This window comes from Passer domesticus, chromosome Z (genome assembly GCF_036417665.1).
Source record: "Passer domesticus isolate bPasDom1 chromosome Z, bPasDom1.hap1, whole genome shotgun sequence".
NCBI classification, from domain to species: domain Eukaryota; kingdom Metazoa; phylum Chordata; class Aves; order Passeriformes; family Passeridae; genus Passer; species Passer domesticus.
This window is the reverse complement of record NC_087512.1, coordinates 48,419,256-48,434,754: the sequence shown is the minus strand read 5'-3', so window position 1 is coordinate 48,434,754 and position 15,499 is coordinate 48,419,256. Positions and strand designations below refer to the sequence as shown.

The 15,499-nt window shown below is 50.2% G+C and overlaps 1 protein-coding gene across 2 annotated transcripts; it reads right to left on the bottom strand.

Annotated features, from left to right (window-relative positions):
* Positions 1–491: 491 nt before the first annotated feature.
* Positions 492–9,486, bottom strand: LOC135291111 (serine/threonine-protein kinase PAK 2-like). 2 transcript variants are annotated; one of them, XM_064405122.1, is made up of 5 exons: positions 6,856–8,387; positions 6,072–6,171; positions 5,427–5,623; positions 2,131–2,268; positions 492–775 (listed from the first exon to the last, which is right to left on the bottom strand). In XM_064405122.1, exons 1-5 carry the CDS (start codon positions 6,940–6,942, stop codon positions 689–691), a joined length of 609 nt encoding a protein of 202 aa, XP_064261192.1. In that variant the 5' UTR covers positions 6,943–8,387; the 3' UTR covers positions 492–688. The 2 variants fall into 2 exon arrangements, 1 of the variants encoding a protein (XP_064261192.1); XR_010353978.1 differs by lacking the exons at positions 492–775; positions 2,131–2,268; positions 6,856–8,387 and adding an exon at positions 8,777–9,486 and having other exon boundaries at positions 4,943–6,171.
* Between the last annotated feature and the right edge of the window lie 6,013 nt (positions 9,487–15,499).

The window sequence follows — 15,499 nt, the reverse complement described above, 5'->3', positions numbered from 1 at the left end:
GGGCTGTCCCATTCCTCCATTGTATTTCCCTGCAAATGCCATTGCCCTTTCTAATTCAAATAGAAGTACCACAGCTGACCAAAAACAGACAAGTGGGTCATATTCCAAAAGCAGCATGGTCTGGAGTGCATAAATGAAGAAGTGCATTCCCCAATTTCACACCAAGCCAAAGACACTGTAACAGTGACTTCCACCTTTAAGAAACAACAGACAATTTACAAGGAAATCATGAACTTATTAACAGCGTCAAAAGAAAGGAAGGAAATTTCAAAGTAAGTTGTGATTACAGAAATTTTATTCATTTCCAGTCTTACTCTGCAGGTCTATTAGATAATCATAACCTAGCCATAACACTAACCCTAACACTGAAGCCTAACCTTAACCCTAACCGTAGTCCTAACCCTAACCCTAACCCTAACCCTAACCCTAACCCTAACCCTAACCCTAACCCTAACCCTAACCCTAACCCTAAACCCTAGTTCTAACCCTAACCCTAGCCCTAACCTTAACCCTAAACCCAAACCCTAAACCTAACCCTAAACCCTAATCCTAACCCTAACCCTAGTCCTACACTACAATCTTGCTCCAAGCCGGTTGAGAAGTAAATGTGTGAGGCACTGGCTCCTGCTGATGTGAGTTGCCAAGTTGTCACTGCATCAGGACAGCTGTCACTGTCCTGATATGATTTTCACTTTCTTATCTCCTTCTTCTTCTTCACTGAAAGAATCAGTGGCACCAGGCTGGACACAGGCTCAGCAAATCTTACAAATGGATGCTGCCCAAAGGAAAAAAGAAAATCAACAAAAATCAATGAACCATGACTTTCCAAACTCAGTGCTTCACAGGATTCCTCTGGCTCCTAGAAAGATCCAGAAAGATGGACCATCTGCTCCTCAGTCATCATGTGCAGGACCTTGCCATCGCAGGCAAACCTGGCCCAGAATCCCATTCATCCGTTTATCCAGGTGTCTTCATCTTGCTGGGATTTTTGCCCTGCCAATGCTCTAGAAATGCTGCTTTCTGTCCTTGGAGTTTCTTCTTCTCAGGAAACTCCAAAGCCTCTCATTGGTCCTTGTATTTGAACAACAGGCACTGGGCTGATTTCCACAGGGAGACAGAGCAGTGCCTGCCTTTCCATGCCCTGCCCCTCCTGTGCTGGATGGCACCTTCCTTCCCAGCAGGGACAGCCCACTGGCACTGGGTGCTGCACTTCCCTCTCTGCCACACAACCTGGCAGTAACCCTGGGCCAGTTCCTGTCTGCTTGAGCGTGCCAGGCAGCAGATGGGGCTGGGACAAGTCCCTCTCAGCTCTCCGTGTTTGCGTGCCAGAAACCTCTAAGGGTGGGGTGGGGGCACAAACCAGGGCCCCTCAGAGGCTTACAGTGAGCCCCCACAGCCCCTCCTGCCCACAGCCAAATCTCCAACCACTCGGCCAGGCCAGGCTTCCTTGGGTTCCTGCACCACCTTTTCATGTCTCTGTACCCTGCGTTGCTCTACTTCAATTCTTTTGCCATTAGATAAAACTGAACACACCACCAAATTACAAAACAAGGCAACAGAAACAGGCAGAGGACAGAGCACCTCTCTTCTGAGGACAGGCTGAGACACCTGGAGTTATTCAGCCGAGAGGAGAACAGGCCCCCAGGAGACTTCATTGCTATGTTCCAGTATTTCAAAGGGGATTCTCAGGAAGTAGGGGACACCTTTTTTAACAGTTGCAATAGGACATGAGATAATATTTATAATATATAATGGGGATTGAGTCAGATTAGGTCTAAGGAAGATCTTGTTTACTTGGAGCATGTTGCAACCCTGACACAGGTTGCCCTTAGAGATGGCAGGTGCCCCATCCCTGGGCAGGGATGGGACAAACATTCCCATGTTTGGGAAGGGGCTCTGAGCAACCTGATCTCTTTAAAGATGTCCCTGCTCATTGCAGGACACTTGCACCTGATGACCTTTACAGGGCCCTGCCAGCCCAGCCCAGTCTAGGATTCCTCACCATTTTCATTTGAAGAGCACTAAGAGAGGAGGTGAGGAGGAAGAGGGCTCATCTGATGCCTTGGACTTCCGTGGAAGAGGAGCCCATCCCTCGCACCCTGTTTCATCTGCAGCCCCTTTGCATTTTACCTGCAGGAGTTCCTTGGCAGACCAGCGCTGCTCCTCATCTGCCTGCATGCAGATGCTCTGGAAGTCACGCAGGCAAGGTGAAAACAGGTTGGGCTGATGCAGCCTTGGTGTCCCTCGTATGGCTATCAGGAGTTGAGGCTGCAAAAAAGGAAACACGAGGCTCCACCTGCTTCTTTCCCACCTGTAATTGCTGTGCCTGAGCCCATTGTTTAAGCTCCATTCTGCAGTGGCAGTTTCTGCCCTGGCAGAGCCCCAGAGATGACTTTCCTTTACCAACCAAAAGCCCAAACCCCGATGCAGCCACAGCTTTTCCAACAACCTGCAGATCTTGCCTTGGCACCTGATTTCATTGACTGACCTAGTTAGTGGGAACTACATCACCAAAATACATGTTTTGTTTCTCTGATGATTCACACCTGCCTGGCAGGCAATTTGGAAGGGGGAGTTTGCTCTATCTGTACTATTTCCAAGGATTATTACATGAAAAGAATCTTTGCTGTGTTTGTTGGTCCCTTGAGCACAGCTGCCATAAAACAAAAATCATCAAGTTTTTTTTCCTCCTCTTGAAAAAATGCAGATGCGGAATCGATCTAAAATAGACAGAAATAATGAAAAGAGGCCTTGGAGTCTCCATGAATATGCCTGTGTTGCAGGTTAAGAAGGAAGTGAGATTTTCGGAGGTTGTGGTGAAACCAATCACTGCTTGGATTTGAATATTGGCATCTGGTTTGGCCACTGAAGGTGTGGATGCCTCTGAGAACCCAGGGGGTTAAAATCAGAGAACTCCCAGCAGAACACTCTCTTGGTTCTGGTCCGTGAAGGAGGTCAGAGCTGGGGCTGGCTGGGGAGGGGAAGCCATGCGGCCGGGTGAGGTAGGCCGGAGCCTTGGGCAGAGGAGGGGGGTGAAGGTCTTGCAAGATGGAAGGGTGGAAGAGCCCTGAGAAGCATCGGACCCCCTCCAACACCCCCCGGGAGAGAGATAGAGAGAGAGAGAGTCAGTGCCTGTGATGCCTTGAGGTTTGATATTGTGCTGGCAGCACGGCCGGCCAGAAGTGGGGGATGCGGCACTGGGAACCAGAGTCCGTGGGAGTTCTGGGCAGACAGAGGCAAAGATTTTAACCCCTTTCTAGGATAATGGAAGCCTTACAAATACTGATCCTCCTGAATTTGAATGAGGAGAGAGAGATGAAGCAAGAGAAGTTGGACATGAAGTTGGTGCACGTGAAGAAAGTCAGAAGAAGTGAGAAGAATCCTAGGTTAAGAGATGATGGACTGGCCTTGGGCTGGACCTTTTTCTTGTATGGCCATGGACAAACCCATGTCTTTCCTGTGATCCAGAGACTGCATTTAGGGGGAGGTAATGCCTTGAAGCCAAAGAGAGTGGTGCAGTGAAGCAGTGGTGTGAACAGAGACGGCTGAGGAGGGTATGGAATGCCCTCTGTCTCTAGTGAAGAGGAAAATCTCTATTCACGAGGCCCCTCAGCCCCAGGGGGTGAAATCTGGAGGGGACTGGTGTTCCAAAAGCTGAGAGACTGCTGCTTTTTTGGAACTGGGTGGGGCATCCTTAAACGGGGGGCCCTAAAAGCAGTCCTGGTCCATGTGCAGTGGTGAGAGCACTGAACATGGAGGGAAGAAGTCACGAGGGCAAATGTGCTCTGAGCAGTGCCACCAGTGACATGAAAACATAAGAGGTTTCAGTTGTGTTTCTGGGGGAAGCCTATCTTGCAAGGGGGGACTTCTCTCTCCCTGACAGACTTGAGAGTTGATTATTGAAGGGGTGATGATGGACTGAAAGCTGATTATCTGAAAAATGGTGACTGGGTGGAATTCTAAGGTGTTATTTCATGCTGTGGAGGAAATGGGGGCAAGAGGAGGAATGTATTTAGAGGGTTTTCATTCTTAGTTCTGTGTCTGTTCCTTTTTAGATATTGTAGTTAATAAAGAATGTTTCCTTTACTCCTAAGTTAGAGCCTGCTTTACTCTGCTCCTGATCACATCTCACAGAAGCCACTAGAGAAAGTATATTTTCATGGGGGCACTGGCATCGTGCCAGCCTCCGACCATGACACAATAGTAAGAGTTCTGTGCTGGTGGCACTGAAACAGATGGTGACCAAAGAGACTTTCTTCTTCAACCCAGAGGAAAGTTTCCTTCACTTTTCCCACGCCACCAGAGGTCACAAAGAGGGTTTTATCCAGTCCCTCTGCAGCTGAGCTCAGCCACTGGACATGGTGGGGAGCTGGAGTCCTCACTGCCATTAGAACTGTGCAGCCCAGGGATGGCCCTGCTCCTGTGCTGAAGAAACACAGCACCGGCGCTGACTGCCCACGGTGGATCCCAGCCCAGGCACCTGGCTGCAAGCTCAGCAACTTGTTAAAGTAACATGAAACAGCCAAGGGTTGGCATACAATTCCAACTGCAGTCAGAGCAAAACACATCCTAAACTTATCCAAGCCACCCACACACATGACTAAACAATGTACAGATGATTTGAAAGCCTGAAAGTTTTGAAGACCCACAGGATTTGGAAAAGATGCTACAGAATGGAAGAAAATTGATGTGCTTTGCTTAATAAAGGGCAAAGCAAGCAGAACTGCTTGGGCATTGCTTTGGTGGTTTCTTTTTCTTTTTCTTTTTCTTTTTCTTTTTCTTTTTCTTTTTCTTTTTCTTTTTCTTTTTCTTTTTCTTTTTCTTTTTCTTTTTCTTTTTCTTTTTCTTTTTCTTTTTCTTTTTCTTTTTTCCTTTTCTTTTCCTTTTCTTTTCCTTTATTTCTTTTTTATTTTTTCTTCCTTTTCCTCTTCCTTTCCCTTCTTCTCTGACTTTTCCTTTTTTTCTCATCCATTTTCTCTTCCTTTTTCTCTTCCTTTTCAATTTCCTTTTTTATTTTTCTTTTTACTTGTTCTATAAAATTGAAACTAGGACGATTCAACTTCCCTTTTGAAGGATATTTATCATACATCCAACAATTCCACTGAAAAATTTTTGTCCTTCAGAGACAGAGCTCCAACACTGTTCAAAAAGCAAATGAGAAATGTCAGGCATGGCTGGAGGCCTAAATGGCAGGTTCCTGAGCTGGTTAGATGTCTGAACTGCTTAGGTTTCTGAACTGCCACTTCCCTTCTGATGGAAAGGGAAATCCAAATCTACAGCAGATGCTGATGTGCTTCAGGGACATTTTTAGGAGGGGACCTTGGTGGAAGTGGTGCCAGCAGATGGCAATGGGATTTTGTCCAATGGCACACAGAACACGGGACAGGTGAGAAAGACAGAGGGATCAGTCAGTATTTGCTCCTTACCATGCCAGAAGTTTCTTTCCAGTAAGGAACTTCTCGTTCCATCATTTCAATGCCCACGATTCCTAAAGACCATATGTCCACTTTGGGGCCATATGGTTGACCCGTCACCACTTCAGGCGCCATCCACCCAGAAGTGCCGGCCATGGAGCTCTGTCTACTCTGCTCAGGGGGGAGCTGAGCAAAGAGGCCAAAGTCAGCTGTGGAGAAAACAATAAACCATCAAAGCCAGCTCCAATTAGGAAAGCAAGGAAAAGAATTCCCCACTCTCAGTCTAAGAATGCACTGTGTCATCTGCTGGAAATCCGTCCCTACTCTATTTCCTCAGGGCTTTAGCTAAGGAAATAAGGAACTGTCCACTTCAAAAAAACCTCATCATTTTTTTACACTACCTCCAGCAGTGGCCTTTTTTATCTGAAGCTTTAGACTTGTAGCTCCCTCCCTCTTGAAAGGACACACACAAACCAATGCCACTGTTGACTGCTTGTGGTTCCTTGTCATAGCTCTGTGCACATTGCAACCATGTCACCAGCTCACAGAGGGGTCACTGCACTGTCACCAGCACCATTTCTGGGGAGCTGGCAGTCACTCCAAGCAGCCCCACACCCACATCCTTGGAATGCTGCACCTGACCAAGAATACACTGACCCAGCTTGACAGAGCCGTCGGTTCTGAGAAGGATGTTGCTGCTCTTCAGATCTTGGTGGATGACATGGTTGGAGTGAAGAAAATCCAGTCCTTGCAGGCACTGAGAGAGGAAACAGAAACAGGAGGGCAAAACTAAGTGATGTGATTTCATTACAAAAGAAAGGGCACAAAGAATTAAAAAGATTCCCTCTCCAGGGAAATGGGGAGTAATGGCAGAACACAGTGCCACTGAGAGGAAGGGCTTGCTGCTACAACACTTGCAGAGCAGGACCTTTTTAAGGAAAGGCATGCCAGCCTTTGAAAGAGCAACAGCACCTGCTGTTGTAGACTGTCCCCTGCACACCAGCCAGGATGACTGCTGCTGCAGAGGATGTGCTCAGAAACAAACAGCGCTTTGGCTGCACTCCTATCCTTTTCAGCTGAGGACTGAGAGAAATGAGTCTGTCTCTTTTCCTTTGCTGTTCCTTTCAAACCCTGCCACCAGCACCTTTGCTTTTACAGGCAAGGAATTCACTGAAGACAGGCAAAAGTTTAGAAAGCAAGAGGGAGAAAAGCAAATACAAGAGGCAGAGCGAGAACACAACTGCAAGAGATAAGAGTACAAGAACTGAGTTCAGTGAGTGCAGGAGCACTGGCAGCAATTTCACTTGAGATGCTTCTACTTGCCCATAGCATAGTAGCAACCCACAAACAAAGCTTGGCACATGAAAACTCTCCTGTTCTGAGCCCTTGTTTCCCAGACAATCCTGCCCAAGCCCTCGGCAGCACAGATGGGATTGCTGACCTCCCGACTGATGGCTGCCATCTCATCCTCAGACAGGTAGCTCTTGCTGATGACATCGCTCAGAGCACCTCTGTCCATGTACTCCATAACCAGCCAGAGTTCCTCACCCAGAAGGTAGCTGAAACAAGGGTGTGGAGATAAACACGCATGGCTACATTGATATTTCCTTCGGGTTTCTTGTTTCCAAGTCCCTTTGTGACTAGGAGAGAATCAAAGGAATAGACATTCCCTCTAGGCTGTGCATTGTTTGCAGTCTGTTCAGTCTCAAAGAGAAAGGCACAGCTGTGAAAAAGGAGATGGCTTAGATGGCCAGCAAGCGAAAAGTGCAGTTTAGTAACAGCCCAGATAAAAAAACCTGTCAGGCATGGTGCTTCTGGAAATAAGCACCTAGTCTTCCTGGCATGCATAGCAATGGCAAAGAGGGGCAAGGATCTAAGGGAAATCCACTTCAGGATGGATCAGCATTGAAGAAACTTTAAAAAATCAATCCCAACAAACTGTGGAGGCAGTGAACTTTGAGGGTATTGACTTAGTAAGATACAGCTGATCCAGCTGATCCAGGTTTTCAATGATTTTTGAATAATTTTCAAACTCTGTGTGCCTGGGAAGACTCATGCAGACATGATGCCATCTCTTCTCATCCACTGGACATCAACAGAGAAATATTAATAAATAATAATTAACAGCTCTACTTTCTGACACTGACCAAAGTGAGTTTTTAACCTCTCATGTTTGCCGTGTGTAAATGCACATCCGTGGGATAAGACCATGACCTCTCACATGTCTAAAGAATTCACAACACCATGCTCACCCTTTCTATCATTTCATCATTTCAGGGTACATGGGATAGAAGAGGAAAAGAAATGAAATGTGACCATGGCAGTGAGTTAATGGGGGGAGTTCTGGGGCACTGATGTGCAAGGAACTCCAGATGAAATCAGCACCTTGGCCAAGAGTCCTCCTCAAGCATGAAATGCATCTCCTGGAGTATCTGTGGCCTTAGTTTCCCCAGGAAAAGGAGATTATCTTGGTACTTTGAAATTCCAGCTGCTGCCTGTATATTTAGACTGGTACAAGTCCAATTCCAAATAAAATTGAATATAACTGCACAGTTTAAGAGGCACTTTCTCAAGCAAGGAAAAACACCTCTCCCAATAAAAAGAATAAGAATTCCTGATGAACAAACTTCCATCTTTTTCCATGTGGACTGTAAAGCACCAAAGTATGTCAGTGGACATCCTCCCTGTGCACAGGTTTGAAGAGAGATCTCTGCACCCTGAGGCAGAGCCACGTGGTGGTTGCACACAGCATCCTTGCCTCACACCAGCCAAGCCTCAAACCAGGAGAAATTAGTTCCAAGTGAAGAAAGAACTGCTTGGGCTGATGACTCTCAGGGATGACAACAGCCAGAGGCAAGAGGGGATGATGGCACAACATGGCCCACGTGGTGATGGGTCCTGGGCTCTCCAGAGTCATGACAGGGTTCCTCTGGCCCTTGTACCCCACTCTGCAGGGACAGCAACTCCAGCTCCTTCCTGAGATCACTCCCACCAGGGGCCAAAGCCACCCCCCAGCTGTGCCGGTGTCCCCAGAGCAGGACCAGCGCCAGGAGGAGGCAGGTCCCTCTGTCCAGGGCACCAGCCCCAGACCCTCTGCTCCCACCCACGGTGGGCGCTGCTCACCTGGGCAGCCCCGGTGGTCCCTAAAGAGAAAGGCCCCAGAGCCTGGGGAGTCTCCCCACCCCTGCAAGAGATCCCCCCTCCAGTAGCATGAGCAAGGCTCCTTCAGCCCCTTATTTTAGAGACAAGAAAGAAATTGTTGTTATTTCCCCCACAGAGTCTCTGGGCTCTGCTTCCTCAGCCTTCCCCTTGTGCCCCACCACAGGGGCACAGCCTTAGGCCCAGGGCCATGGGGGCAGCACCTTTTCCCACAGGAAATCCAAGGCTCCAGTCTCTCTGGATCTCTCTGCATGGCGTCTTGTCCCTCAAGTGAGTCAACAGCCCCTCCCAGTTTGAGATCAGCAGCAGCCTTGAATTGGGACATTTAACTGCAACATCCCAATCTTTGAAAAATCCCAGCCTTCTCCTCCAGCCGAGCTTCCAGCTGTCTCTCACTTGGTCACTTCCCATGAGGCGTCCCACAACAACACAGGGAGGCCCACAAAACCCTTCTGGCAGCCTGGCTGCCCTGATTCACACACATTTTCCTTTCTTCCCACAGTTGTGCAGCTTGAACAATGGGAAGGGGCCCTTGTTTGGTCAGCAGTGAAATGCCAGACTGCACCTTGCTGGCACAGTGCCCTTCCCAAGCTTTGGGATTCAGGTGGGGAGAACAACTCAGCACAGGCAGGAGGAGAAAAGTCGTGCTGCACCCCTAGGGCACCATCTGTGTATTTGCAGATATCCTTTCTTCAGGGGCCCACATGTTGTCATTTGCAGTGTGTCCTTGTCACCTCAGGAGTGCTCCCAGGATGGAGGCTTGGCCTTGTCATTGAGCAAATGAAAGAACTGCTGCCAAAACAAAAGGCAGAGAGAATTCCTTCCTGGATTTGGGGCCCCCCTGGACAGGATCCATTCTACTGAACAAGCAAGGCTGAACAGTCCCACAGCCCTAAACACAGCTGCAAAGTGTCCTTGTGCCCATCACCCTCGATCCAGCAGGGCTGCAGAGAGGACAAACTCTGACCTTTAAACCAAAAGGGACACAACCTTGTACAGGGCCTGGCCTGGAAGGCCTGGATGTGATGGCCTCTCCCAGGGAGAGAGACCAGAGGCCCTGTGAGTAGAGACCAGGACTGTTCCCAGGAAGCCATGGCAAGGTGTCAGGAGCAGGCATTAGAGACAGGGCCAGGGAGATGTGATGCAGATGGATGAGGGAGAGCATCATGGAGATGTAGAAATTGAAATTAGGAAACAGGATTTCCTTTGTTCTCTGACAACATGGGCTTGCAGGGATGGAAGGCCTGCTGTGTCATCATAGTGTTAGAAATAAACTTTAGATACAATTAAATGAGAGAGACAAAGTTGTGGAGGCAAAAGAAGTCTGTTTATTAGTAACAATTCACCTGAGCTGCAGGTATGCCCTCTTTCCCCCAAGAGCCAAACACACACACACTCCAAAAAAGCATTACATTTTATCCCCTTTCCTGGCCAAGGGCAATGCCTGTCCCCTCTCCCATTGCCTGGGTACTTGGGAATTTCTATTCTCTCCTCACCACCTACTTTTCTGTCCCCATTCCTCTGATCCTATTTCCTTTTTGGTCAGGTCTTTAACCTGGCTGTTTTCCCAGCTCACAGCAACACCCAACAAATTAACTGGAGCAAATCCAAACCAGAAATGACAACACACAGAACCAACAACTTTCATTTTTTAACCTAATAACCTTTTGGGTTCAGCAAAATATTACCTCATCTCTGACAACAGGGTAGAGGACTCTGATATCACCAACCTGTGGATGGTGACATCAGGCATTGCTGGATTGTGACCTCACCTTCTCTCCCTGCTTATCTTGGGGTTCCAAGGAGTTTCAATGCCTTTTGTGCTGTCACAGGGCTTGGAGGCTGGTATCAGAGAGCAGTGGGTTGTGATATCACAGGGGGATGCATTGTGACATTGTGCCACTCAATTCCAAGCGATACTTTTGAAAACCACCTCCCAAAGTGAATCTTTCTCTAAGCAGATGGACTGGCAAAACCCATGTACAATCAAGTGATAAGACAGAGTTTGTATTCTCACAAATTTGTTTTTCCTCCTAACACCTCTGAAAACCTCTGTTTTTTCTGATTTTCTTTCTTCTCGAGAAACTGTGAGCAGAATACAGGAATATTTTTGCCTGTTGCAAAAATGCCATAGCAATGTGCTGTTGACTAGGTGCACTCTTGTCCTTACCATAAAGAAAAGACACTGAACAAACTGAAACATCATGGATTTCATGCGAGGAAATAGGAGAGACAAAATCTGTTTCATTCTTTAAAGTTGTCTGGAATAATTCTGCAAGTTTGCCAAGTGCAAAGAGATGCAGTCACTAGAATGAGGCCATTACTCATATCTGGCATCCCTAAGCCTTTGCCTCAGTTTTCAGACAGTTTGTAAGTGAGGGATGCATGCAAGATTAGTCTAATTAGTAAGGGTAAAGTTTCACTTAGGGTTTGATGTGTGGGGATCTCTGCAGTCCCAGAAGGTATGCTGAGACCAATTTCTTTGGTTTCATTCCCTCACAGCAAAAAATGAAGCAAAAAAATGATGAGGCTCTTTCTGTGCCACGCTGTGGCAGCTCTGCCCTCTCAGCCTTTGCCTTGAGCCCTTTGGTTCTTTTCCCTGAGCACTGATCCCTGTCCTCAGTCAAGGGCCCCTGGAGCCCTTTTCAGGGCTGCAGGTAAAGCTGCCTCAGCCATGACCACGGAAGAGCTTCTGGAAGTGTTTATATTCTCTTGCTGTCTCTTAGACAGAATTGGTATGGATCAACTTGGAGTTCTAGAGGAACAAATTTTCAGGGACTATTCCTCTTCAAATTTGTTTTGTTCTAACCCAGAAGGAAGACAAAGAGGAGGTTCCCTGCTGGTGCTAAGTTATGCTTGCAATTAATGTAATAGTAGTCATTAAGTTGGAGGGAGCAACAAGAGCAGTACAGCGAGCATTTAACAAAATACAAGTTAGGACCCAGCCCAAAAGATCTCAGAGTTGATGCAGTTTCACAGCCTGGTTTTGCCCAGGAAGTTTCTGTTGTTTTCTTTTTGTAGGAATGCTCCCACTCCCCGTTGAAGTTCAGCAGAACCAGTCTGGGAGCAGAGCAGCTGCCAGCAGTTTTAAATTGAGATGTGATGATCATTTTTCACTTAGGCTCTGTCACCTTTGGCTTAGATACAAGAGGCTTTTCCTTCCTTTCCATAATGGGTATGTAGTGGGTCAAATTTCTCTTTCCTTTTTATAGAAACCTTCCTGGAGTTGAGATGGAGCTGGGGGAGAGCCAATGAAATTTTGAATTGCCACCACAGTTGCTTCTATTGACAATTTACTAATGTTTGTGACTTGCCTGCATTCTCATCACAAGTAACATGTTGGGATACCAAATATGAGTCAAAGAACTATATTTTATTTTTTTATGGAAAAAAAAAAGTGGCATATGAAAACTCCCATGGATGTCTAATTTTTCTCAACATAAACTTCTACGTATTTGAAATCACGTTACCCTTCCCAGCTCTGCCTTGGGATGTTTTAGAATTATTATGGTCTGGCTACATTTTTCAGATTTCATAATAAGGAACTAAAGAATTCTAACGGAAAATAAAAAATATCCCAGGAGGAATGGTTCCCTTCACCTTCCTCAACTCCTTTTTGCCTGCAATGCTGTCACCCCAGCAGCAGTGCCATCGTGGCAGTGAGTCTGAGAGGTGGCAGCTCTCTGGCCCACACGGTGCTGCTGGCAGAGCCGGCTGCTGCCTACTCAAGGCTCAGGCAGGCCCCTGAGCTGCCGAGCTGCACGGCCAGAGCCATCTCGATGCTGCAGTGCAGGCCAGAGGCGCCGCTCAGCTGGAAGCTGCAGGACTTGCTGGAGGGCAGCGCCGTGAGCTGGCAGTGGCGCGACTGCGGCAGAAGCAGCCAGGCCGACAGCACCAACATCTGCACCCAGCGGGTGACTTTCTGCAGGTCCAAGTAGGAGCCCGTGCAGAGGGTGTCCAGCAGGTACCACTCCTGATCCGTGGGCAGCTGGCCACCAGTGGCGTGCAGGAAGCACGTGTGCCCCAGCAGCTGCTCCCTGGAGCACAGGCACTCCAGCGCCACACGGATGCGCCTGGCTGGCGGCCACTTCGTGCTCTCCGAGCTGAAGGAGTGGCCGGGGGGTGGCCGCAGGATGACCAGCGTGCGGTAGGTGCTGCTGCTCTCCTGGACGCTGCAGGCTGCAGGGCTGGCGTCCATCCCGGCAGCTGGGTGCAGCTCCGGCATGAAGCTCCTCCGGGAGAGCACTCGGCAGACACCGAGGAGCTCGTCCACCAGCTCCTGCAGCACCTTCGTGCTGGGCAGGCCCTGCTGCAGAATGACAGAATCACAGAACAGCTGGGCTTGGGAGTCACCTTTAAGAACTGTCCAGGGTGACCCCACAACAATGAGCAGGGACATTCCAATGAGATCAGGTTGCTCACAGCCCGCTCCAGCCTTATCCCAGATGTGCCCATTGGTGATGGGCTGGGCACAGCCAAAATGCTGCCACCCCTGTCTGCACCCTTGTCCTTCTCATGCTCACTCACCTTCTCCTTGCTGCTGAACTTCACCCTGACAATCTTCATCTTGCTGCTGGATTCCTCCTGCGTGCTGTGTCTGGCAGAGCCACATTTCCATCTTGTGACAAGCCAAAAGGCCAGAGAGAGCAGAGGCAGCCACAGCAGATGCCATAGAGAAAGGAAAAAGCTTTCCATGATGGAATTGTTGCCATCAATCTCCTGCAGGAGCTGAGTCATTTCCTGCAGCAGATACTCCTGGCGCCCCTGCATGCATTTAGCTTCATTTTTTTCAATTGCTGGATTCCCCTTCTGCCCAGCTATGATCAGCCAAGGCAGCCACAGCAGCTGGCGTACAGAAAGGAGCAGGCTTTCCATTATGGAATTGTTGTCATCCGCCTCCTGCAGGAGCCGAGTCATCTCCTGATGCAGAAATTCCTCGTGCTCCCGCATCTGCCTGACCGCATCCTTATCAATTTTCATGTCTGCTTTCAACCCACTGGGGGTGAATAACAGGGCCAGGATGAAGGCCAGTGTTGGAGACATGGCCTGGTGGGAGAAAGGGGGCTCAGCATGTCTGGCTGGGAGGGACCAGGGGGGCTGGTGACACCTGGAATGTCACCAGAGCCTCTCTGGGCACCTGCCACATTGAGAGCCCCAAGCCCCACTTCCCTCAGCCCTGAGGACAGTGCCCTGTCCTGGGGGTCCCAGCTCTCACTCTGGCTTTAAATCCTCAGGGCATCTTTCCCAGCCCCCATCCAGCCCAGCATTTCCCCTGCATGTGCACTCACTGCCTGCCAGAATCCAACTGCCCAGCGCTGCCCCTGGACAAAGATGTCAGCATGACCTGTCCTCTGTGATGTCACAGCCAGCAGAACCACGTCACTGAGCTGCCAAGCTGGCCGTGCCCCTGCTCACAGCTCCCACTGTGACCCCTGCCCTGGCATGTCCCAGCCCCCAGAGCCACACCTGCCAGGCCACGAGCCCCAGCCTTGGTCCCCACTGCTGGCCTCAGTGGCTCCTGGCCATCCTCACCCTGAGTGCAAAGCCAGCCCCAGGAGCCCCCCAGGGCGCTCTGGATCCAGGCTGAGACACCCTCAAGCCATCACTGGAAGGGACATGGCTGGGGACTGCAGCTGGATCTTCCAGTGCTCACCACCCCTGACTGTGTTCCAGATGAACCCAAACCTCAGCTGCAGCACCTTGAGCGCATTGACCCTTCTTGCCCATCCTGGAACGTGGTGTTCCCACATCATACACGAGCCCTTTGCAGGGAGTGACCAGCTCCCAGCTGATGTGCTACCCTGGCCTTACTTTCTATTTCCCAGCAATGAACTTAATGGATGCACTCATGAGAATCCCAGCACAACATTTGTTTCTCAGGAGCTCTTAGACAAAAAACCCTCCACTTATCACTGGTTTTTGCACAGAGAAGGAGGTGCTGACAAGCATAAGGCACAGACAGGGCCCTGACATAAGAATTCCTGAGCCACTGGATTCCACACATTGCTGTTTCCAGCTGCTTGGCTCATATTTTATAGCCAGTTGTGGATGGGGGCTGCTGCTGATAAGGTGGGAAAATTTGGAGAAATGAGGGTGCAGGAGACAAGCAAAACCAAGAGGCAAGAGAGAAGACACTTAGAAATACAGAGCACAAGAGAAGACCTTGGAGATGGCTCAATAGAAAATGCCAGCAGCCACGCCCAGAGCCCGGAGCTGCTCACGCTCACTGCCACCACAGGGGCTCTTCAGTGCCCTGCTGGTTTGTGTCTGATCCCTGCTGGGCTCCCTCTGCCCCTTCAGCAGACACAGCCCTGCCTGGAAAGGGCTCCATGCTCTGGTGTTCTCAGCCTGCTGCAGGCTACATTCTTAGGAGCGCTGAAAGAAGAGGTGAAACAAAGCCATTTTCTGTGCTGCCTGCAGCTCGGAGTGCCCGGAGCCCGGGCCCGTGAAGAGCTGCTCCTGGCGCTGGCTGTGCTCAGCCCGCTGTGCCAAGCAGCCGCGGCCATGGAGACACAGGCGGGAGCTCTGCCCGAGGCCGGCAGCCGGCCAGGCCCGGCTCGCAGCTGCGAGGACGCCGGCAGCCTGTGCCTGAGCCGAGGCCGTGGCGGGGGGTTTGCGGGCAGGGCTTTTGCGAGCCGGCCGGAATGTGCCGCCTCCCGTGTGGGCCCGGCTGCGGCAGGGGCAGCGGGAGCGCGGCGGGGCCGGCAGCGGCGGGCAGAGGCCGCGGAGAGCAGCAGCCCGGCCGGGCCCGCTGCGGAGCGGCAGGGAGCTCCCGGGCAGCCCTCGGCCGTGTCTGTGCCCGCCGGGTAGGAGCCGCGGCAGGAGCCGGCCATAGCGGCAGCTCGCCGTGCCCGGGGCCGCGGCCGCAGCTCTCGCCGCCCGGCCGCAGCAGCCGCCGCTCGCCTCCGAGGCTCCGGCGCTTCCCG